The sequence below is a fragment of the Phaethon aethereus genome, assembly GCF_964289735.1.
Source record: "Phaethon aethereus genome assembly, chromosome: 7".
Taxonomy (NCBI): domain Eukaryota; kingdom Metazoa; phylum Chordata; class Aves; order Phaethontiformes; family Phaethontidae; genus Phaethon; species Phaethon aethereus.
In genome coordinates this window covers 11,604,928-11,628,647 of record NC_138583.1, presented here as the reverse complement: position 1 = coordinate 11,628,647, position 23,720 = coordinate 11,604,928, and the positions used below count along the sequence as shown (strand labels likewise).

General features: G+C 38.9%; 1 protein-coding gene across 2 annotated transcripts in view; it reads right to left on the bottom strand.

Moving 5' to 3' along the window:
• Positions 1-23,720, bottom strand: part of OGDHL (oxoglutarate dehydrogenase L) — a gene marked incomplete at its 5' end in the record, with an annotated part of 53,073 nt that overhangs the window by 8,807 nt on the left and 20,546 nt on the right. For both annotated transcript variants that reach the window (XM_082002147.1, XM_082002148.1), the window contains 11 exons: positions 810-988; positions 11,143-11,270; positions 15,245-15,395; positions 17,700-17,828; positions 18,436-18,538; positions 19,887-20,039; positions 20,310-20,489; positions 20,874-21,002; positions 21,369-21,548; positions 22,064-22,154; positions 22,755-22,901. In XM_082002147.1, coding sequence (XP_081858273.1) covers positions 810-988; positions 11,143-11,270; positions 15,245-15,395; positions 17,700-17,828; positions 18,436-18,538; positions 19,887-20,039; positions 20,310-20,489; positions 20,874-21,002; positions 21,369-21,548; positions 22,064-22,154; positions 22,755-22,901 — 1,570 coding nt within the window. The remainder of the gene's footprint in view (positions 1-809; positions 989-11,142; positions 11,271-15,244; positions 15,396-17,699; positions 17,829-18,435; positions 18,539-19,886; positions 20,040-20,309; positions 20,490-20,873; positions 21,003-21,368; positions 21,549-22,063; positions 22,155-22,754; positions 22,902-23,720) is intronic.

Sequence of the window (23,720 nt, the reverse complement as noted above, 5' to 3'; positions counted from 1 at the left end):
TGCTTTTCTTAATAGAAAACTAGAAACATACATGCATCAATTCATGAATGTTAATGCATTTGAAAAGGAGAAAATGAACCTAGCCTGACATTATGTTCCGTAACCTTTAAAAATAATTTAAAAGATTTGAAGAACAATTCTACTGCTGGTAAGAACTTCATATAATATTATATAGAGAGCTTGTCCATGCCCTTTCCCTCTAAAACACTGTCTAGTTCCTCCTACTAGACACCAAAAAAAAGAGAGTCAACAGCTAGCGGAAACATTTTCCTTTTCAGAAAGAGGGAAATTTCTTATTGTATCAAAGTTACCCAATGTCAATGTTTTTTAAAGAAGTTTTGAAGTTGTTTCATGTCATTTCATTGAAAGTGAATTTAGTGCAGAGTTTACACGGACATACTTAGTGCAAAATAAAACCCAGCAAGGACTGCTAGACACTAATGATTTCTTTCTTACTGTATGCTAAGAATCTGTCTGTCTAGGGAAAGAAGGCAGTGTCTTAGGGGAAGATACAAAAAAGAGAGGGGAAAAAAAAAGAAAAAAATGGGGAAATGTGGTACACACCACTAAGAAGGATACAAAGCTAAGGAGTTAAAAAAAAAATTCTCAGTTTTCTTTGGTTCTCACCAATCAATCTATCCACATTCTTTTCTGTAGCACTGAAGCAATCCAACATGCTAAACAGTGCCTTCCTCCCCCTGGCTTCATATCACCATTGGATCCTCATGACACCTTTCGCTTTTACAGCCACAGAGGAAGGCGTGGTAGCCAGCATTTCCCTCCCGCCCACACCAGCCAGCAGCCCTCACCATTCCTTCCATTCCGTGTGGCAAGAGCAGGACGATCCCGTTGTGACGAACCCACTTGGCCTGGCCAGAGCTGATGAACTGGTCTATTATACACTGTGCCGTGTTGTGGAAGTCACCAAACTGGGCCTCCCAACACACCAAGGCATTGGGACTCGCCATAGCAAAGCCAAGTTCAAATCCTGAGAACCAAACAAGTAGGAGAATTAGAAAGGAAACAGACTTGCTGAGAATTCTGTTAATTTCCCATTAAAAAAAATACTAAATTAAAAAAAAAAAAGATAAGAGCATAAAGTGGATTTTTGTAGCCCTGTTATAAATCATGCAATTTTCAGTAGTACCATTTCCATCAGAAAAGTTAGCAAATAACATTTCTAATACTGACTCCAACCCTTCAAACTTTTCCTCAAACCTTTAAATATCATAGGAATTTTACAATGAACAACTAAAACCCCTCACTCAGCTCATTTTCCTGAGAACTCACTGAAGTAGGTACCATCTTTTCCTGTAAAAATCCACTTACAGCCCAGCACTAGTTCAAGAAGCTACTTGTTAATTTTATTACTTGCACAGCCCTGCACAACGCTGTCTTTATTTTTTCCCTCCCATATGCAGGCACTGAACAAAATTATTGGTGACATCAATCCTTAGTCTATAGGCAGGATCATAGTCATCAGATCTTCAAAAAAGCTTGAACATAATAGGTGCATGGGAGACACATCTGGGACTTGAGTGAACAATCTTTTCTTTGGCAGGGTTAAGCACCCTTTAGGTCTCTGCCTCAGTGGCAGAGAGGAGACCAGAAGTGCTCTTCATGGGGAGAACATCACTACTCCAGCTAATGAAAACAGAAAGATGTAACCTTCTCCCTCTCCAGTCTGTGTCAAAGATCTCAACTCATTTTCAAGTGGTTTACAGTAGCAGGCAACTGCAGCAATTTCCCTGAACTTGTGCTCTTTGAACTGTAAATTCATCAACTCCATACAGAGCAGAAGGGCCACACATTCCCACTTACTCAGCCATGTCAGGTTAACGCAGCAGGACAAACGTACAGCAGCAGCCCGCTCGCAAGCGGCTCAGGTGTTCTGCACAGAGCTAGGCAGGCAGCTGCATGTCTGCTCTTAAAACTTGTCAAGGCCCAAACACAGCTGAAGGCTCTCAACGGGCTCCATGAATATCTCTTAAAGGCAGAAACGAATTACAGCTCTCACTGGGAGACCTGCAGTATGATAAAGCCCCAGCTCTACAACAGGACCTGGAAAGATGATTGGCAAAGAGAGAAAAGGAACCTAAACTGCTACTGCAATGTGATCCAAGTAATCGATTCCTAGTAGCTCTCCAAAGGGAAAAGATAGAAAACTACAAGGGTGTTTTGCATGTGCTACGTGGCCTCTGCCATATAGCTTTAAAAAAAAAAAAAGCAGAATTTTGTGTCAAGTCAGAACATGAAAACCTAGTTATGTGCAATGTACCTGTCTCAGTTTAATGTCCACACTTAAATTTAAGGTATTTTTCTATACTACATTTCATAGAGAACACTTAAATGTATCTAATAATATAATTATATATATTTAATCTCTGCTCATATTTTCCTTTGACACTTCAATATAGCTGAGCCTGGAGTGCTGAGCTAATACCTGTACTCATATTCTACACCTATAGTTTGGAATGATTAAAAGAAAAAAGTTAAAGCTCTCCATAAAAAACAGTGCTGCATAGCACTACTTTGGATGTAGAGGTTCTGCCTGATGGAAAGCTGATTCAATACAAATAGAGAACAAGTATTTGATGGATAAATACGTTTTGTGTTGAAGTTTTTAAGTTCTGCACAGAATTTAAAGGTCTGTTTTCAAATACAGAACTGCAACATGGGAAGACTTTCACTGAAGGTTACCCCAGCAGAGCAACTAGCTTCGCTGTTGTAAAATTTTATTTAAGCTATGATAATGAATAGTATCTCTTTCCCGAGTAATTTCAAGACTGTAAAAACCCTTAGAATGCATTAATGGACTGATATGGATTTCTTATCTCTTTCCAGTTTAAGTTCTGCACATGTAACCTAAGTTGCAGAGAGTTCCATCCCGCTACCATTGATCTATACTGAACTCAGATTCATGTTTTTGCTACGTACAAGTCACTGTAATTTCCATTTTTGCCTGGTTTCCTTACAGTGACACGCTAGCCACCCAAATGCTGTTCTACAATAGAGGCTTGATAGCAAAACCAGCTTAGGCAAAAATGAACACAGTTTCTAGTAATAAAATACGTGTACCGCTTAATTTGTCCCACTGGCCCCCAGTGTCCCTCCACCTCCAAACAGTCACAAGAGTAGTGTACATTTAATTAAGACAGAAATGGGCCTAAGACTGGCATTTGGGATGCAGAGGGAAATCCCTTCATATCTGAGAGGACGGTACACCTATCTAGATACTATGCATTAATTTGGGTTTCTCCTCCTTTTTTAACTTGCAGACATCCTCAGGAGCACAGGACAAAAATATCAATCTGTAAAACCTCATGTTGTGGATAATATTTCCTAGAGCGAAAGATGACTATGAGCCCAAACACCATAGTAAGTCAGGAACCTAATATGCCTCCTAAATATTGTATATCAGTAAAATCAAATACTGCTTTGTGACCCCCACTATTTGGTGAACTACAGTAAACTGTTGTGAAGCCATAATAAAACCCAAAGTCATTGGAACTATAGTTTCTGACTCTGATCAAACCCACTCCACAACTCTCCTAATCAGAAAAGTTTCGGGAACATCAAAAAACTCAGGCTTCCTGGAAGAGATGAGCTAGGCATCTTGACATTCTCCACACACAGAAGGCTACCGCTACAGAGTCACCAGCAAGTGATAGCTGGCATCTCTCATATACTTATCATTTGTGATTTATACCCTGGTGACTGGAGGCTGCAGTCCCTCTAGGAGAGCCTCTCTTTGTGGAATTCAGTGGATAAGAGAATTACTTCAAAGAGAACTAGAATACCAAAAAACTATATAAGCAATAATAGAAAAAATACCTAAAATACCTTGAAGATAGCCTGGCATTCCAGGCATTAAAAAAAAATTAGGAGACAGAAAAGAACAACATGTGGCACATACAGCATATGAGTTACTTTAATGTTATCAGTGCAAGGTAATTGACTTAGCTATGGAGGAAGATTTCAGGATCAAGTCAAACCTATTCAAATCATCTTTGTCCTTTTCTGGTTTTGTTTGGCTTTTACTTTATGTTCATTATTAGAGAGAAACTCAGAGCTCTAAGCTAGGATTGAGATCTTCATGTGCTGGATGCCACAAACACACACAAGTAGTTCCTTCCCTGAAAGTTTTACTGTCAAACTGGAAAAATATTACAAAGAAAAGAAAAAGGGAAAAGCGGCGGGGGGGGGGGCGGGGGGGAGGGTAGTGTGAAGGACAAACATTTCCTCCTTATAAAATTCAGAACTAATGTACATGCAGTTACAGAAAGTTTAAATTAACTTGTTCAGTTCCACAAGGAAAACCTTCAGCAAAACTAGTGAGATTAGTCATGTATCAAAGAAGTCCCTCTGTAACACAAACTACAAGAATATCTTTCCAATATCTGACATGAAGTTTTGACATAGGTCATCAATGCATGAAACTGAAATTGCTTTATCTTAACACAATGACTACAGCTAAATTTGAACTACAGAATTTCTTTCTCTTGCTCCAGGAGCAGGCTCTTATGTCAATGTCAGTACACAAACTTTCCTGGAAAGTCAGTAGAGGGACAGCTGCAGGACAAATTAACTGCATGAGAGAAAAAGCAACAAGAGTTTCAAGTGAAATTGTTTATTCACAGAGAAAACAGTTTTACATATTGTTTTTATAGTGTGTCTTCATAGTCTACTCCTCGGTAACTCCAACCCAGTTTTTTGTTTACTATCTCCATGGCAAGAAATCTTTGAGTCACTTGGCTTCTGGACTGCTGAACTGTGAACAGTCCATCCATGACTCCAGCAGATGCTCATGTTCACACCAAAAGGCAACTAGTAAGTTAAAGGCCAAAAGGTGACTGAGAAGTCAGACAGACAGCCTTTCATCTGCGAGTCACCATGAGAGTGCATTACCAAGGAAGATGGCTTTTGCTGACCATTCCTTTGGCCTGACTGCCTGAATGGCCTTTCTTTCGGAACATATTTTAAATCTCTTTCCTCCTTATTTGTGTGATTCTATTGTTTTTAACACAATGCAAACAGTGGAAAAATTTACACAACTCATTCAACGTGTGTTCCCAAAGGCATCTGAAAAATAGATTTCCCTAGATAGGCTTGAATCCCATTCTAATTTTACACAAGCATTAAGAGACCATTTCTACTGATTGGGTGACATGGTTGAGAAAATATGCAATATGTTCAAGCCTTATTTGTGCATATGCTGCTCTCTGTAAGGATGGGGTAATCTAGCTTTTAGAGAAGAGCGAACTGAGGTCTTGGCCGCTCGGAGTTACCAATAATCACACAGTGCTTTTCAAAGAATATGGAGCTCTATGCATATTTAAAACTTGGTCAGAGCACTCACATAATTCTGTCTCATATACCAAACTCACCCCTAAAATATTTTGAAAATAATTCCACCAAGACTACTATTTCATGGAACATGTGGTATACCCATCTTTGGTACACCAGAACTCATTTTCCACCAGGCAAATGACAATGGGAGTTCCTAACATTAAAGCTATTCCACCAGTGACTATAGCAATTGCTAGGGAGTCTGTCAAGAATTACAACTCCTACCTGCATGTGGAGAAAATTGTTTAAAGAGCAAGATCTGAACTGCTAAACTAAAAAAAGGAAAAATTATTGGTGGAAAGACATCTAGACAGTTGCAACGTGAACAAGCCAGGAGAGGGTGAGGTGCTTCTCGTGAAAGGGATTTGTTGAGGCACCAGATGAGTTAAGGTCAGGGAAGGTGATCTAGAAGGATGCCGGTTCTTAGTTGGGACATGAACTGCAGGGGAGCAGGTTCCTACCCAGACCCCTCAGGGGGGTTCAACCTCAGACCAAAGTAATGGGTTAAAAAACTTCAGAAGAGACCTTGCAAATTTTTGTTGGTTGCGTCTGCAGAGACAAGAACTGAACATTCCTTCAGAATGCTGTACAAACTTTGTTAGTTTAAAGGATTAACCCTTACACAGCTAGAAACACAGAGAACAGGTTTAAGCTGTGAGGAAATCCAGTGCCAGGACAACCAGGCTGCAAGACATAGCTTTCAAAGAAAAACAGGGGAAGAACCTGCACACCCAAAGGGTGGTGGAGAGCCATCAAACAGCTCCCGAACACCAGGCAGCTGCCTAGGGCTCAGAGCACACCAGGGCATGGGGATCAGGACCCAGCAGAGCAGTTTGGTAAACTTCCAAACTGAGGGGAGAGAGGAAAGAAGAATACGCAGCACTTGACTAAGGTTGCAAAGCTAATGTTTTAATTGCTGAAGTTCACTAAGGTCCCTAGATGACAGGCATAGCAGAAATGCTTATTTCTGTGAGTCCAGTTCCTGCTGTGCTCCCTTACTGTTCTTTCATCACTCTGGCAGAGAAAGAGGTGCTGTCAAGCGAAGTGGCAGCTTACACAGCATATTGTGCTGTGTTTTTCCCTTTTTCCCCACAGCACTTTTCCATGATTGTCATAAGAACTGTAGTTTTTCAATTAACCTAACTAAGGCTATAGCTTAATTCAACATGATTTCAAAGTGACTTAAGGCACGAATGTTAACTAATGGTTATAGAGGGCTTATCGGTTCAGGGATTTAATGTCAGAATGAGGAAAGTTACAAAGACAGATTTGTGCTATGTTTAACAGAAAATCTAAGCACAGGGACTAACGGAGGGACATGCATCCTTTCCCAAACCCAAACACAGCCCAGGAGAAAGTGAAGTTAATACCCATCTGTTGGCTCACTCTATTAAGCAGAAAGACTGATGCCTTCTTAGACCTCCATACAGATGCCATTGAGAACCTGGTCCTTGGTTACTACAGTCTGTCCTATTTCCTAACATGACTTCTGACAGGTAATTGTATTTGCTACTCCTAACCTTAAAAATAAGTTGTTCTGAATGAGTAGTAATACTACCTATTTCACCCTAGGAGCGTATTGCAAAAAAAAAGTTTACATCAATACCTGTCCTCTTCCCTTCATTTTTTGCTTTACATGTCAACTTCTCATGGTTCAGGAATTTGCTGAACTATGCACTAGTGTCAAGTCTATCTTGCCTGGATGTTCCCTGGAAGTTCTCAGTATGGCATGCTACAGCCCAAAACCTCTCAAAGCCAGTACTGAACCTGACAGAGAGAATCACACCTCCCAGATCAAGAATGAATGATCCACAAGTCATTCTGAGGGCAGTAAAGACAGACAGGAGATCCTTTCAAGTATTTAAAAAATGCTGAAGAGGTAGCATGGAGTGCCTGTAAGTTATTTTTGCATTTCTCCTCTTATCTCGATCAGCAAATAAAGGGAGGCACAACTAAATGGTTATAACCTGGATATAGCTAAAAATAGTAGACATAAGATGTCAAATAAAATTATCAGAGGTTGTTAAATACTCTGATTTAGTGCCTCAGTACACACACTCCACAGCTTCCTGTATACAAAATATAAGCAATTGTTTGAACTACAAGTTAACAAGACTAGCTTTGGGGTTTTTCTAAGTGAAATCAATCTTGTCAGAGTATCATTTTAATGGAGCAGTTAAACCCCAGGTGTTCCTAACCAGCTCAACAATAACTTGGTGCAAAGCTCCCAGCTCTGAACAGAGGCCAGCTCTTGGCTTATGTACCTACCAAGGAAATGATCTGTAGTTTTATCATGCTAGGCTGTTTAATCCATTTTTACTTAGCTGTAATTCATGGAAACTAAGGGAATTCCCAAAATCCTTCTGAGGAGCTGCATGTTAACACAGTCATAAATTACATTCTTAACACCTTTTTTTCCCCTTTATATCCTCTCACAACCCTCCCATCCCCAACCAAATACTTCAGGGCACTAATCCTCAACTGTTCCTTCTAACAGGATTACACAGTAGAAATAGCAGTTAGAGCAAATAAAGCATTGGGGGGTTTTGCTACTCCCAAAGAATCAACTCCTTGAACTGCAAACGTTCACTTATATTTCCACATACTAAAAAGGAGACCCAGTGATGTTACCGGCCAAATGGGCAACAATTCTAATAGCTCCTCTTTGACTGAGATGCTCAATTAGAAGGGACATGTTCACACACTGCTGCTCTGCTGCTTATCCCAACACTGTCCCTCTATGGATACAAAACACAAGAGTAAACATGTTGGAGAAGGTTGAGAAGTAAAACCTAGCAAGAGAGAGGAAACTTAATTATACAATCACTTCAACATAGAAATATGGCATTTTTAGTTTAAAAAAAAAAATCATCACTCATCAACTATTTCTATCAATTTCATCTCCTTTACTGTTAGAAAACATCTCAGACATGAGAGATTTCAAGTTCTTAGCAATTAAAAGTATCAGTATTGTTAGATTTGAAGAACCTGTCATACATATGCTGAAGCAGAATTGCACAGAAATGGTATTCTTGTTTTCAGTGTATGAACAAACTCATATTTTGCCCTATCATTTGTATTCAATGAAAGTTATTAAATCATCTTTCATAGTTCTTCTGCTGGAAGGGGAAAGAGCAATAGTGAGCAGGATGAGATCAAGAAAGAGAAAGAAAGAGGGTCCACTTGTTTAATTTTTTAAAGAACAGAATTGTGGCAATAAAAATTGCCCTTCACACCATATCAACACTAGGCTTCCTAGACCTACTGAGGTGTAATTTTTGGAACAAAATCAGACTTCAACCATATCCAGACATCTGTCACTTTCATATTTGGATACATCACTTGAATGTAAAAAACCAACAGAACCAGAAACCTATGAATCACCATAAAATTTGCAGCAACATTGTAAACAGGCTCAAGTTAAGAAACCCCACACCAAACTGTGAGAAACAATAGGAAATTGGAAACAAGCAAACAAAAAATCATTCTCTAAAATTAAATTCTTTCTTTTTATCTATGGCAATTATTTTTCTTATGTTTATATACATCCTCTTTTGTACTACCCTATTCAGAGTTTACATTTATATGTTATTATATTATCTTATGGAGATATAAACTTCTGTTCACATGAATTCTGACACAGAGCTAGCAAGAATACCTGAAAAAAACCTCAGCTCTTCAGCTCGTACTCCAACTACACAGTTTTATACCATTTTCATTTTAGTATTATTAGCAATAGGTAATACGTAGCATGTATTGTGCTGGTTTTGGCTGGGATAGAGTTAAATTTCTTCCTAGTAGCTAGTATGGGGCTGTATTTTGGATTTGTGCTGGAAACAGTGTTGATAACACGGGGATGTTTTAGTTACCGCTAAGCAGCACCTACATAGAGTCAAGGGCCTTTTCTGCTCGCACCCCACCCCACCAGTGAGGGGGCTGGGGGTGCACAAGAAGCTGGGAGGGGACACAGCCGGGAGAGCTGACCCCAACTGACCACAGGGATATTCCGTACCATATGGCATCATGCTCAGCATACAAAGCTGCGGGAAGAAGAAGGAAAAGAAGGAACGGGGGACGTTTGGAGTGATGACGTTTGTCTTTCCATTACATGTGGAGCCCTGCTTTCCTGGAGATGGCTGAACACCTGCCTGCCCATGGGAAGAGGTGAATGAATTCCTTGTTTTGCGTTGCTTTTGTGCACGGCTTTTGCTTTACCTATTAAACTGTCCTTATCTCAACCCACAAGTTTTCTCACTTTTACCCTTCCGATTGTCTCCCCCATCCCACTGTGGGAGAGTGAACAAGCGGCTGGGTGGTGCTTAGTTGCCGTCTGGGGTTAAACCACAACATATGTAAAAATGACTACATGATCAAATATTTCTGGAACTTTGAAGCAAGCAGCTATCAATTACCATCTTTCTCTACTACAATGTTTCATCTTTTCCCTTCACACTAGCTCTGAAATGGATATGAAAAAGTGTTTCATTATTTATCCATAGAATCAATAACACTTTTGATAAATTATTAGATGTAGTTGTTTTGTGCTCCACATTCCTCTTGCCACCCTCATCATGTCAGAGTGAGGTTATCCATTCTCTGCCACTGAAGGTAAAATGTCTGTCCAGTACCAAAAATATAATTCACTATGATTAATACTATCACTAACAAGAACTTGTTTTCTTGAAATAACACCATTCAGAATAGCGGTTCAGATAAGGCTAGGATGGATTTTTATACCTGTACTACAAAGTGTCCCTGATTTTGTTGGCAGTTCCTCCCCTTTTGAGAAAGCATTAAGCGCATGCTCCAGCATTGCAAAGATCAACCACAACAGATGGATACTTTCAACTGAATCCCATAATTGTAAAATGTGGGGACGCTTCTTTAACAGATACCAGAAAGTGAGAGGAAGAGCTTTGATACCTGTTTCATATGTAACTGTTTTATAGCTTTTTTCCACATTCTTTTTCCCGCTCAGCTCTGCTTCTCGTATAGCTACGTTATTCTCTGAAATTAATCTTTACTATGTAATTTCCTGTGAACACTACTGAGACCAATGCTAGCATATTCTGTGACTTTTCCATCAAAAGCTGCTTAAGTTTCACAGTTTATAGTTTTGAAGTACAAGCATGTTCTAAGCAGCCTAAACAAATAGGTGTACCATTTGAAGAGTGCAGAAAGTTTTGCACTGCAAGTGCATTGAAACCTGCAATTTCATATCCTTGATACTGTGGGCATCATGTTAAAAAAGTAAAGAAAACAAAAAAAGAAACAAAACCACAAACACCTGGTTGGAGTTTTCCCCTCTAATTTTTAGTTTATGGTAAAATGTTAAAATATACAATGTTTGTCTTAAGGTTTATACTACATTGAGTTTCTAAAAACCCTTCAAGACAAGACAACAAGGGACAAATCTTAAAATGAACACGGTAAATTTACTTGGTAGAACTACTTGGGGGGGGGGGGGAATAAGTTTAGGCATTTTGATTGGCTTTTAGGCCCCTGTTCTACAATTCCTGGCTCACACTTGATACAAAACTGCTACGACTACGATATAACAAAGGCAGAGGTTTTTTCCTTCTAAATGCCACTAGCAGAAGGAGACTTTTGTTTGTTTTGAGGCTTGGCAAACTCAAGTAACAGAAGTAAAACTTTGTAGCCAGGAGGCTTAATCCCATTAAAGCAAAATCTGAAAAAAAAATTCCTCTTAATTAGCAGTCATCAGTTCCTACATCGTGTTTGAGACCTATTAAAACATAAGCAGATCTGTCAGATAGTTACCCTGAGACATACCTAGGACACCATATTCGGAAAGGGAGCTGTTGCACACAGTATAGGGGGCCTGCTGCTCCCAGAGGTGATTCATGGGAACACACGTTCTCTTGTCAACTTCTTGATCATGAAGCACATGATGACGATGGCTGCAAATAGATATTGAAAGAAATTTATTAGCTAAGAATTACTTTGGCTTTAACAGAGCTATTTTCAAAGATCAAAGCTATGTTCTAGAAGGCATGCAAGCAACACAGTTATCTTTGCTTTACACAACACCCTGGTTTGGTTGAAACCTAGTGGTACCATCACATGTCTAAAAGCAATTGCTGCACTATAAGGACTTTCACTGACTATCCAGATGTTTTCTCAAGCACTCATTGAAACTGAAAATACCTCATCACTAGTAGAACTGGGGAGGGAGAGAGGACGGGGTGGGGAGGTTGTTGCAATAAAATAGACTAAAAAAAAAAAACCACAGAAGAAAAAAATTGTTATTAAAAACATTTCACTGCCTCCCTGGCAAATTCTGTTCATCTTTTCCTTCAAACAACTGTTGCTTGTCTTCTATGCAAAAATTAATCTAATCTAATCTCAGCACCAAGACTTGAAGCAGTTGTATCCTCTTTCCTGCTACTTCTACTCGCATGCAGCATTTACAGTTCTCTAGAACACCATTAATCAGCGTTAGAATGGGGCACTGAGGAACACTACCAAAACAGAGATGACTGAAGTAATTACTGTAATCCATTAACTCTCTGAGCAGACTAACTGAGTGAATCACACCAATATGTCCAGCTTTACAACTGCTAACATAAGGACAGTTATTATACTGGTAACAACTACTGTGTGTTGTATAGCTGCCAACACTGAACTGAAGACTGAATCTTTTTGTACTTCCCTTTGCTATATGGAATGCTAGCAAAAGAGCTCTGAAATGTATGTAGGAATCAACAATAATAAGACCAGGAGAAGACAATCTCTGAAGAACACCACAGGGAGGGAGGCAGATGGGGGAAAATACATACACCAGAGAGCTGCTAGGCAGAAATAATTTTTGCCACTGTCATTTTATCTTTGTCATTCAGCCAAAGATAGAAGGCCTGGCTAGGTGATAAGCTTTTTGAGCATTAAGTTTTGTGTTTCCCCCATAAAAGGTGATTACAACAGGCATAGATGGACAGCCAGAAACAGAGACATGCAAGTCGCATTTTGCTGTTGCGCGATTGTCAGGTTTACTGACATCAAACCAGTACAGAATCAAGCCTCTCTCCCCCTTTCCTTCCCTTCTCTAGAGTGTGTCTCCAAGATGAGAAGGGGCCCAGTCCTCCTATCTGCAGCTTTATCTACCTTCTCTCTATTGATATTTTGATATATTGAGTTCTGAAATAGGAGGAAAGCAAGTTGTCACACTGAATACCAACAGAAAGTACTATTTTCTAGACAGCACTTCAGAAACTCCAAAATAATGAAAGCACTCCCATCATGTTGTTTTCATTATGGCAATGCAGTATCTTCAGTTCTCCCAAATTCTAGCTGATACTCCCTTCTCAGTTAGTCACAAAGATTTGAGACATTATGTACTTCAAGGATTTTTGAGGGTGAAGAAGGGTCTGCTCAGTACAGAGAGAAGATAAAATGACATACGCTTTCTATGTATTTGCAATATGTTTCTTCCAATAAAAATGCACCAGTATTTGCAAATGTCTTCAGTTGTTAGGGAAATTTCTTACCTGTATTATAAATGACAAAGAAACCAAAGCACAGCTAAAAAAGAGCGGCTTTATTGAGAACTGTGGTATCTCTTAGATGTGCTTGTACCACAAGTTAACTTTTCTACCTATTCCTCTAATGAAATGAGCCTGGATACAGTATAGCAAGGCTAAGTCTTACACATTTCTACAGTGTTGTCTTCTGTTTAACAGAGTACTTGAATATTCTCTGACTTCCTCGGGTCCAAGGCATTTTTTTAATCTCATCCTTTTCTGTTCAACTGCCCTATCACATTCATAGCAAAAATTCATAATCACACCATAGGCTAGTATTTTGTAGATCCCACTACCCATCAGGCAATCTCAAAACCTAACGGAAAGTAAAGCAGAACCAGGTTAATATAAATCTAACATCTGCAGTATCAGCTTCAGTCTTGAACTTCCCAAGAATTTACTTGAGTACGTTCTTACTCCTTTTCTAAAAGGCTGAATAATAAAATCCAGATGGCACAGGAATCCTTAGCTAGTCTTTGCTAGTCTGAATAGTTTTTTATTTGAACACTTTTTTTCCTTTCCTCCCCCCTATATTGCTGTGAGCACGACAATTATTTTTATCTTAAACAAACATGAAGAAAATCTGGATGGTAGTTCTGCAAAACCCTCTTCCACCAGTGAGAGAACTGGAAATACAGAGAATCAGTATTCTCAAGACAAGTCTACAGGTGTGTGCTAGACATGACTAAGCACCCACCTGAAATAGGTGGGTAGGTTTCTAAACAATGAACCTGTGTGCTCCTCTCCCAGGAGATGCTCACCACTTTATAAGACCACAGTACTGAAATCAAGGAGGATGAGAAATCGGGGGTAGAGAGAGAAGGAAGGAATCTCCCCATTTTCAGTTTTGTTTTCAGGTCTTGTCTGAAGGATTTTGTTAAACTTACATTAGAATGGGAGCAAAGAAAGCCCAAAAGACTGGATACCAACTGAAGCTCAGCACAGAAACAGAGCACTGTAGCAGAGAAGACAGGCACCAAGATTTATATCTCTTTTCTGCAAGCATTCACAATGAAGCACAGTGCAGCTGCTAGTTCATTCACCCCCAGCAACTGGCTTCGCATCAAAGGCTTCAATTAAATACATCATTAACATTTCACTCCACAGAGAATCAGGTACGGCAGCAGAACTGGATATGTTTTTACTAAGTGATAAGATTCTGTGTTCATTCATGCTCCATAGCCATTAAAAGTGTTGGTACAAAGGATCTTCACACAGAATCACTAAGGTTGGAAAGGACCTTCAAGATCATCAAGTCCAACCATTAATCCAGCGCCACCATGTCCCCTAAACCATGTCCTGATGTGCCACATCCACACATTTTTTGAACACTTCCAGAGATGGCAACTCCACCACCTCCCTGGGCAGCCTGTTCCAATGCTTGACCACTCTCTCGGTGAAGAAATTTTTCCTAATATCCAATCTAAACCTCCCCTGGCGTAACCTGAGGCCATTTCCTCTCGTCCTATCGCTGGTTACTTGGGAGAAGAGACCAACACCCTCGTCGCCACAACCCCCTTTCAGGTAGTTGTAGAGAGCGATAAGGTCTCCCCTCAGCCTCCTCCAGACTAAACAACCCCGGTTCCCTCAGCCGCTCCCCATAAGACTTGTGCTCCAGACCCCTCACCGGCTTTGTTGCCCTTCTCTGGACACGTTCCAGCACCTCAGCATCCTTCTTGTAGTGAGGGGCCCAAAACTGAACACAGGATTCAAGCTGCAGCCTCACCAGTGCCAAGTACAGGGGCACAATCACTTCCCTACTCCTGCTGTCCACACTATTGCTGATACAGGCCAGGACGCTGTTGGCCTTCTTGGCCACCTGGGCACACTGCCAGCTCATATTCAACTGGCTGTCAACCAGCACCCCCAGGTCCCTTTCCGCCAGGCAGCTCTCCAGCCACTCTGTAACACGTCTTGTTACACTTTAAAAAGCTTTGCCAATTGGCAATGTGTTTTGTTCACAGGATACCCAAGTTCCAAGCAGCCACCACTGGAATGGTATTCAAAAGACTTCAGAATCTGCAGCAGCAAATACCCTTCTTTTACTTCTCGGCAATTAAAAGGATTGCAGCTGAATTTTTAGTTAAAAAGCAGGAAAAAAAACCCCATTTCTGCTTTACAGCAACAGAAGGAAGAAAGTACCTAAGAACATTTGTTCTGCCTTAAATACAATTCTTTAATTGTCTTTGCAGAGACACAGGAGATCAGATTACTCTTGACTGCCAGAATCTGTAACATCCAAATTGATGCTGAATAGTCTCAGGTTCCCCTTCCCCACAGAAGATCATATTGTTTAAAAAATGTCAAGGTGTTTCTTAAATTATGGGACAGTATTTAACAGTTATCTCAATACTCACCTAAAAGTACCCCTCTCCACATCCTGTCCGCTTAGTCGGACATGGATCCCTTCCTTCAGAAAAGACCCAAAAGCCATGTATTCTGCTAAGGCCCAGTCAACAACCCTGTTCTTGGTCATCTCCAAGCGGGCTCTCAAAATCCGAGACAGTCCTACATTGGAATAAAGATCAGAAATTAATGGACCTACTTCAGAGATATTTTATGTTCACATTACATTCACCATTCTCCTTCCCCACTGGCTTCATGAACAAATTGCTCTTCTAGAACTGAACTGCTAGCAAAGTAAAACTTGTTTCCCAGGCAAAGGGTTTTAAAATGTTCATACCTTGTTTTAGAAGAAGAAAATAAGATTGGCTGTGTCAGAAACTGCTCAGGACAATTCAAAAGACTCATGGTGAAATACTTCTGAAAGATTTATTTTTACATCTCTAACACCAAGTACTGTTTTAATAAGAGACTGAAAATATCAGCTATTGATTTTGTGATTTTTTTATTCTCTCTTCCTCATATTTTTTTCTTGGCATTTATCTTATTGGACTTCTGGAGATGTTATAAAAAGAAACAGGCCAGATTAATCAATATTATAAATATCATAGAAATAGGAGATTGTAGCATCTGTGAACGGATTTTCAATTGGTAACCAAAAGCTGTTTTTTTTTACAGTGAAAACTTTATAACTTGGTCAGCCAAAACACAAGATGTAACGCTGTGACTTTTAAAGGGAATAAAACTTCAAAGCTGCACATGGGTGCTTCCAGCTTTGAAGCTATAAGCCTACTGTATTCAGCGTCACATGACACCACCTTATTTTCACATCTGCACTGACACTTTTGGCAAGCTGTCCTATTTGTTATTTTCCCATACTTCCCTTTGTTACTTTCCTCATTTTTACAAAAATCGCCCTGCTTTCTTTCCACATAAAACTATTCTCTCACTGAAACTATTGCAATTTAAGTAAAAAAACAAAACTTGACAATTTTCCCTTTAGAATATTCTAAACGTGATAAAACAAATAATCTTCCAATTTTTTGTTGAAAGACTGCAATACATTAAGCTGTTTTGTCCTAGTGGAAGGATAAAGTTCTTCAAAGGTACTCTTCCCCTTCTAATTCTCCCAAAATTTTCTGTTTCATGGCCTTTTAAACTCCATAAAAGAATCTAGCAGACCAAAGTTTGCTTTGAACCATAAATCTATCTCATATACTAGCAAGTGTTACTTAGTGTCAACGGTTAATCAAGTTATTGAAGACAGACTGTCTTACCTTTTTAATTAGAAAGTCTAATACTAAATTTTGTTGGCTGACTGTAATTTCAAATTTATCAGTGTCACAAAGTGCACAAATGCGTAGAAGAGTTTTAAAGTTCATCTATTAATTGTATCTGCTCAACAAGCTTGCAATTGATAACTGGGAATGCCCTATCATCATTACTTGTAACAGTGTTTAATTGTCCCAAAGGAACACAAACACATAGAATATATATACAGCAGACACACTTTATTCCTTGATGGAAGACTCTGGAGAAGAAAAATTAGCTAGAGATTTTACCCAGGGAAAAAAAAAAGCTTTTTCTCCCGATCCTAAGTACATTCCCTACCAGCCAACAAAAGAAAAAATACCCCTAAACAAAGTATCCCCATGTTTCCCCATGGAATGAATATGTTATTGCTCCCTGTAGAGCTGTTAGACTTCAACCTGACCAGGAAGTAAAAGAATTAACTCGGAACTTTGACACAGTGCCAGGCGCTTCCCCGTGAGACAGGCACACGTAACTTCTTATTGTAATAGATGCCAAATCTGGAATTGAATCTCTTCAGACCAAGCACTAAGACTTTTTGAGAAAAAGCTAGATTTGTGCTATCATCAATGCTAAATGGTAAGCTGAAAGAAAACTGTGTCTGAATTTGCCCACACTGAGTCCATTCAGCTGCACTAAAATTGGGCTTATAGTATATCAGCAACGTTGCCAGGTCTGGAAAGACCAAGCTCTATTCCTGAGCAGAAACTTATCTAACTACAAGAAAGATGTCTTAAGTGGACCTCAAATTACCAATGGTTTTAGCATTAAAAAAACCCATTAATAGTGCTTCCTGAGATGGGTGCCTTACTTCCCAGTAAGGCCCGTAAATGTACTGCATAGAAGCGGCATTTTCCGCAAGGACTTGAAGAATGAAAGGAGGTATTAGTGTTACAAAGAAACTTTTACCTCCCTCAGAGGAAAACATATTTTAATGAGGTAGGGAACAGAAGTGGTGTGATACTGAAAGAAAATTATGCTGAGGACAAGCAGCAGGACCTTAACAGTCACATTCTCCTTGCCCGTAGGGAGGAAGAGTTAAAATAAAGTCAGAGGCATTTTCGTCTTTGGGAAATGGCCTAACAGCAACTCATGTGCAGAAATATAAAATCCGAGCAAGAAACATAGCCACTAGGAGGAACAAAGAGTCCAGCTGACCTGCATGTATTTTGAAGTCTTTGACTGGCACTGAACTAGCTACATTGCCAATGTGAGTCAGCAGGTCTTCTGAAATGCCAGTTGGAGGACAAGACATGCTCTTGGGTTCTCCATCCACATTAAAGAATCCTGGAGGTAAAAGATTTGGTGAGATGTTCAAAGGCTGGTTAAGAGATATCTACGTTATTTACAATTTCTTTAAAAACTGACAACTCTTAAAAGACATTCTAAGCAGCAGCCTAAAGCAAGTTCTTCACCTTTCACTGGGAGACACAATCATTTTGACAGACAACATGACAACAGAATGTGACCTTACAGGCACACAATGATCTGTTTTGTTTCTGCTTTCACTCCCTGTGAAGTCCAATCATATGGGCAGAGGCAGCCGATAAAAGGCACACGGCACCTCAATCCCTCAAAAAAAAAAGAGCATGAGACATACTCTTCTTTTCCTGAAGGCACAGACAGTTAACATTACATGAAAAACACTTCTCTGCTAAACTGAAAAGGGGTCTTTTTCAAAGTTACACCCTACTTTGCATGTTTTTTTAAGAAAAGCATCTCTTTCAAGTTGATCTGGCAGAATGTTTTATTTACTATTAACAGGGGCAAACCAAAAGACACGTATTTTATTTTAAAGAAACACTATCTGTTTAAAAAAAAAAAAACGGAATAGGGACTCAAAATAAAAGCACAATAATATTAACACTAGGATAAGTGAAAGGACACTTCTTACCAGGCCAAGGTGAATCAAGCCAGTGCTTGATATGTAGGATCTTGTTATCCTTAGATCTAGTATATGCTTCTTCGCATATTCTATCATACTTCGCAATTTCTTCCTGTAGAACAAAAACTTTCTTTTTAAAACAGATAAGCATAACACCTTTGTGTCTTACAGATGACCTACCATTCAGTATGATAAAACCAGTTATTTTACTCCAGAAGAAAATTTAGTTACAGTTATGCAAACAATTTCATTTTATCTAGGATCAAATTGCCTTCTAGAAACATGCTTACCCACATTACTCTAAATAATTTAGTTTATTGGACAGGTGTTACAGACGAGAGTACCAAGAGCTGAAGTTGCAACCAGTAGTCCAGAATGAGACAGAACTGAAGTACCAAATACAATTTACAGTCGTACTTCTAAGATCAGCATTATCCAGCTCTCATACTTCAGGACACAGAAGCCACTAAAGACTAGAAAGGAACCTCCTAGAAAACTTAGTCTGCCTAGGAGAGTTTAGCTAAGAATCTGCTGGCCACACCTGTCAATGGCAACAGACACAAAGTCATATTTTGTAGAGGCAGAATGCCTCTAAAATATATACTTTTCAATCCAAAACCACACTCAAGTTACTAAGCTAGCCAGTCTTCAAAGTAATTAACAGCAAAGTTGAGCTCAGTGTGGAGAGCAAAATATCCAGGGTCCGGGATCCAGTCACCAAAGCCCATGCCACTTCTGGCACACTCTTACAATGATTCAGGATAGCTAGTTCTGCAAGAGCAGTTATTCTTATGGATAACAGAACACACCTATGCAAACAGCTTTTTTGTTGATCTACAATACTGTGTCACTACATAGTTAGCCACACCTCAGAAGGTCCTTTGTCACATGTGGACTCTACACATTCACTTTCAAAAAGATTAAGGTAAAGACTTAACCAGCTTAATACAAGCACCAGACTCTCTACTTCATCCTTCAGGAGTATTTCAAATGATCTCTGAACTTAGTTGAATTATTGCAAGAAAATAAAAAGGTTAAATTGATTTTATTGCATTATTGCTGGATACAAGCCTGACAAGGTTATCAATATGAAGTTACACTTCTACCTATAAACATTCAAATACTGTCTTACTGCTGAATCAAGATTTTAGATGAAGAACAGCTAACAAATGCCTCCATCTCCAACATTCACTTCTGACCACCTTTTACAAATTTCAGAATTGAAGGAAATTTTTTTCTGTGCAATATGTATTCATTATTTCACAGCACTTTCAGTCCTTTTGTTACAACAACACTATCTATTTTATATGAAAATCCAAACAAAATAGAATCAGAAAGTGTCAAAGGGTGAAGATTTATCACGTAATGAAAGGAAGGTTTTTAGGCAGACAGCATACAGTGACAGTTGTGTCTTCCTATTGACAACTTCTTAAGTTCCCTTTAACTCTGTTGACGTGTACCTCAAACTCCTGCAGTGTTACAGTCCCATCTGCAATCAGTTTGTCAGCATACTTCTTCAGCACCGGCACCTGCTTATGAATCTGCTTGTACATTAGAGGTTGGGTGAACATCGGTTCATCCATTTCATTGTGCCCTCTCCTACGGTAACAAACCTACAAAGGGGAAGATTGTTTCTGTTGGTAAGGAAAAATGTACAATGAAATCTTTCATTTGCATAGTTTTATAGAGATTTTAGGAGGTTTACAGTGTAAAAACATTTATGGATTCTTGTGGGGCTGTTAGTTGTTTGGGGTTTTTTTTAAATGAAGAAACTAAAGGCCATTAAAATCCAAATATGTTTCTTGACTGGGTCTTCTAAGCCACAAAAAATAAGAGAGTAGTACATATTACACAAAATTAAAAGTAAGAAAACCAAGACTTACCAAGTCAACCACCACATCTTTATTGAACGTGTTTCGCCATTCTGCAGCTACACTGCACACATACATCACTGCTTCAGGGTCATCAGCATTCACATGAAAAATAGGAGCATTGACCACACGAGCAACGTCAGTAGGATATGGAGATGAACGGGCCATACGGGGGTCTGTGGTGAAGCCAATCTAAAAATTCCAGAAACTTCCATTAAAATGTCAGCATCTTCTTCTACTTTGTGTTGAACACTTGAGGTTTTCACTTAATAATCATTTACACAGCAGTAGTATCAGCTTTTCATTTTGGCTAGCTAGCTTCTTTTTACTCCCTTAAAAACAAAACAAAGCAAACCTAATCTAATTAAGTGTTATAAATTGAACGAAATAAATGTAGGTGATAAAAATATTATCCACTCAGAGCTGCTAGATGCTACGATCATTTTCAGGAACGTCCTAACCATTCTAATAAACAGAGGTGGACAATGCACCCAACTAATAACAAACAAGAATAAAAAGAAATACACTAGCAATTATTCAGCAAACAAATTGATTAGAAAATGCTCTACTTGTTACCTGGTTGTTCACCACAACGTGAATAGTGCCATTTGTGGTGTAGGATGGGAGGTCACTAAGATGAAACGTCTCATAAACTACTCCTTGTCCTGCAAAAGCAGCATCTCCATGTAATAATATGGACATAACCTAAGACGGAGGATTGTACACACAAATGCACACATATATTAGAAAGCAAAACTGTAATTGAAGCTTCTCAGCAGGAGAATTGAAGCTTCTCTGTATTTCTGTAGTGTTTATAAAACTGTATTTTTATAATAAACCATAGACTTGCAGCATTCTGCTGCCTTTGTTCAGTTTGCAAATGAAAGAAAATTTTAAGTCTACTTCCTGAAGTTATCCTTGAGGTACCATGTCAAAAACCACATCTAGTTCAACAGGTGATATATCCCTTATGTGAAGGAGGAAGACTCTGAGGTATGAAACTACTGGTAAACTATTTCTATTCTATTCAAAACTACCAGTAAGAGTTTCCATATTAAAAAAAATCTTTACCTTTTTCCCTGCTGTATCCCCTCGATAAAACTGTTCAGCTTTTGTCTTCCCTTGCACAACAGGATCAACTGCTTCCAAGTGAGAAGGGTTAGCCATCAGGGACAGAGTGATTTTCTTGTTTGTTGCTCGGTTGATTCTCTCATGGTACATTCCCAGATGATATTTTACATCCCCAGATCCCTAACATGCCAGATGTAGTCACAATTCAGGAATGTCATTCATACCAGCTGCATCCGATGGACTACACCTAAAATTTGTGCTTCAGTCTAAAAAATGCATCTAGCTAATTGTACATCAGTATGCACTATGGGTTTGACACCATAATTTTAAATTGGAACACTGTTCCTATTTTATTATTTTAGTGTCACTATCCAATATTGGATAAATATTTACAGAATATTGATACTCATTTCGTTTATATGAAACAAAGATACTTAGAGATTACAAACTCAGTCAAATGACCTGGAACTTATTTATCTACAGTCATTCCTAAGACACGTTCTGCATGTTAGAGGTGCAGTATAGTCTTTAAATTTGTTAAGAAATTTCACTGAATCATATTCTTCAAACTAGAAAAGATGACAATGCATTTCAGCAGCTGATAATGCTATTTTCATAGTAACCATGACCAAAATAACTAAAAACTACCTTGAATGTTGACCTCTCTATATAGATCTACTGAAGAAGCATCTTACCTCATCGGCTGCTTCAAGTTTGGGATCAAACTGACAGAAGATCTGCTCCAGCTCTTTTCGGATTACGTTAGCCAATACATTCAACCTACCTCTAAGAAAATTCCAAACATAGTTACGTCTCAAAAATGGTAATAACAGAGTTCACAGCATAAAACTTATAAAATCAACAAGACATATCTGTCAGAAATTTGCAAGTAAGAAGTTCAGTTCAAAATTTTGAACCTGAAATCCTTCATTCTACCCTTCTCCTCCCTCTGTAAAGTTCCTCCAAAGCATTCCCACAGACTTTTTATAATACCTAGTTATCCAAGTACGAGCAATGAATTTTGTAGCTATCTAGCAGTTTTAACACGATGACATTAATAATTAATTAATTAAGGCAGACTGCAAAAGTAAGTTTGATCCTATCTCACCAAGCTTTCTCAGTTCTAGACTCTATGTGATGGGATGGATACCATGGCTGCTGCCACATTTGCTTGCAGCTTCAAAGTACACTGAAAAGTTTCTCTAGCACTTACCTGTGAAGCCTGTAGCCTCTCACTGACAGGTATTTGCTACAGTTCTGTGTTCCCATCACTCGCTATGACTGACTCTAGCTTCTCTAATATCAACTTAGTTAATAAAATTCTAGAAACCAAAACTTGTCTTAAGACAATAAGCCCATTTGTTGGGGTGTTTCCATTGACATTACCTATGAGGCATCCCCATTATAACATATTCAATTCCCATTTCACTGGATTTATCAATGATGGTCTTAAGTGCAGGGATCATTACTTCACATCCTTCCAAACCAAATCTCTTTTCAGAAGACCACTTCCGAGCAAGGAAGTCTTCAAATCTTTGCCAGAAAGAAACCCAAAAAAACAAGAGAGAGTGTTTGTGTTAAGGTAATGTAGAAAATACCTATTATCAAACATCTTTCAGAAAATAAAACTCACACTAAACTGTTTTAAAACATCTGTCAATACATGCTTTTAGGCCTCTGGAAGTAAGTCACATGTAGGGAGGGAGACATAGGAGAGAATTAAGTCTTCTTTCTCCTCCATTTGAGAAGTATTTACCAGGACTTTGAAACAATTCAGACAGGAAGAAGAGTGTCCACCTCTGACAAAACTCACTTCCCAAGTTAAACTCTGCTCCTTCCCATGTATACAAAATGTGTACTGACCACTGGGAAAGCAGAGTAACAGCAAAGATGTCTCTTCTACGGATTGAAGACAACATAACAGAGAACTTGTGTTTTCTGGAAGTAATGATTTAAAACTTTTAGAAATACAGTTGAAATCACACCTATTTCATAGGTCCTATTCAAAGGCAGGGCTCCTCAGACTGTGTGATTTAAAAGTTGGTAACATACCAAGAACTAGGACACTGGTATCTCTGCCTCAGCTGCAGCAGGAGAAAGACGTCAAGCCTTGACAGCTCTATGTTTTTTCATTCTTTAATGCATTTGGGCCAGAGGCAATGTGAGTGGTTAAAAAGTACCCTTTAACAAATGCTGAAAGGATTATATGTTGTAAAGCTTGGAGATATACAAAAGGCAAAGAAAATAAATCTTCATGAAAATAACTGTATTGGTTGCATCATCTGTGCAATGCCTTGACTCATAATACTGCCATAATCTATTAATACTCAGCTTATTCCCCACTTAGAACGC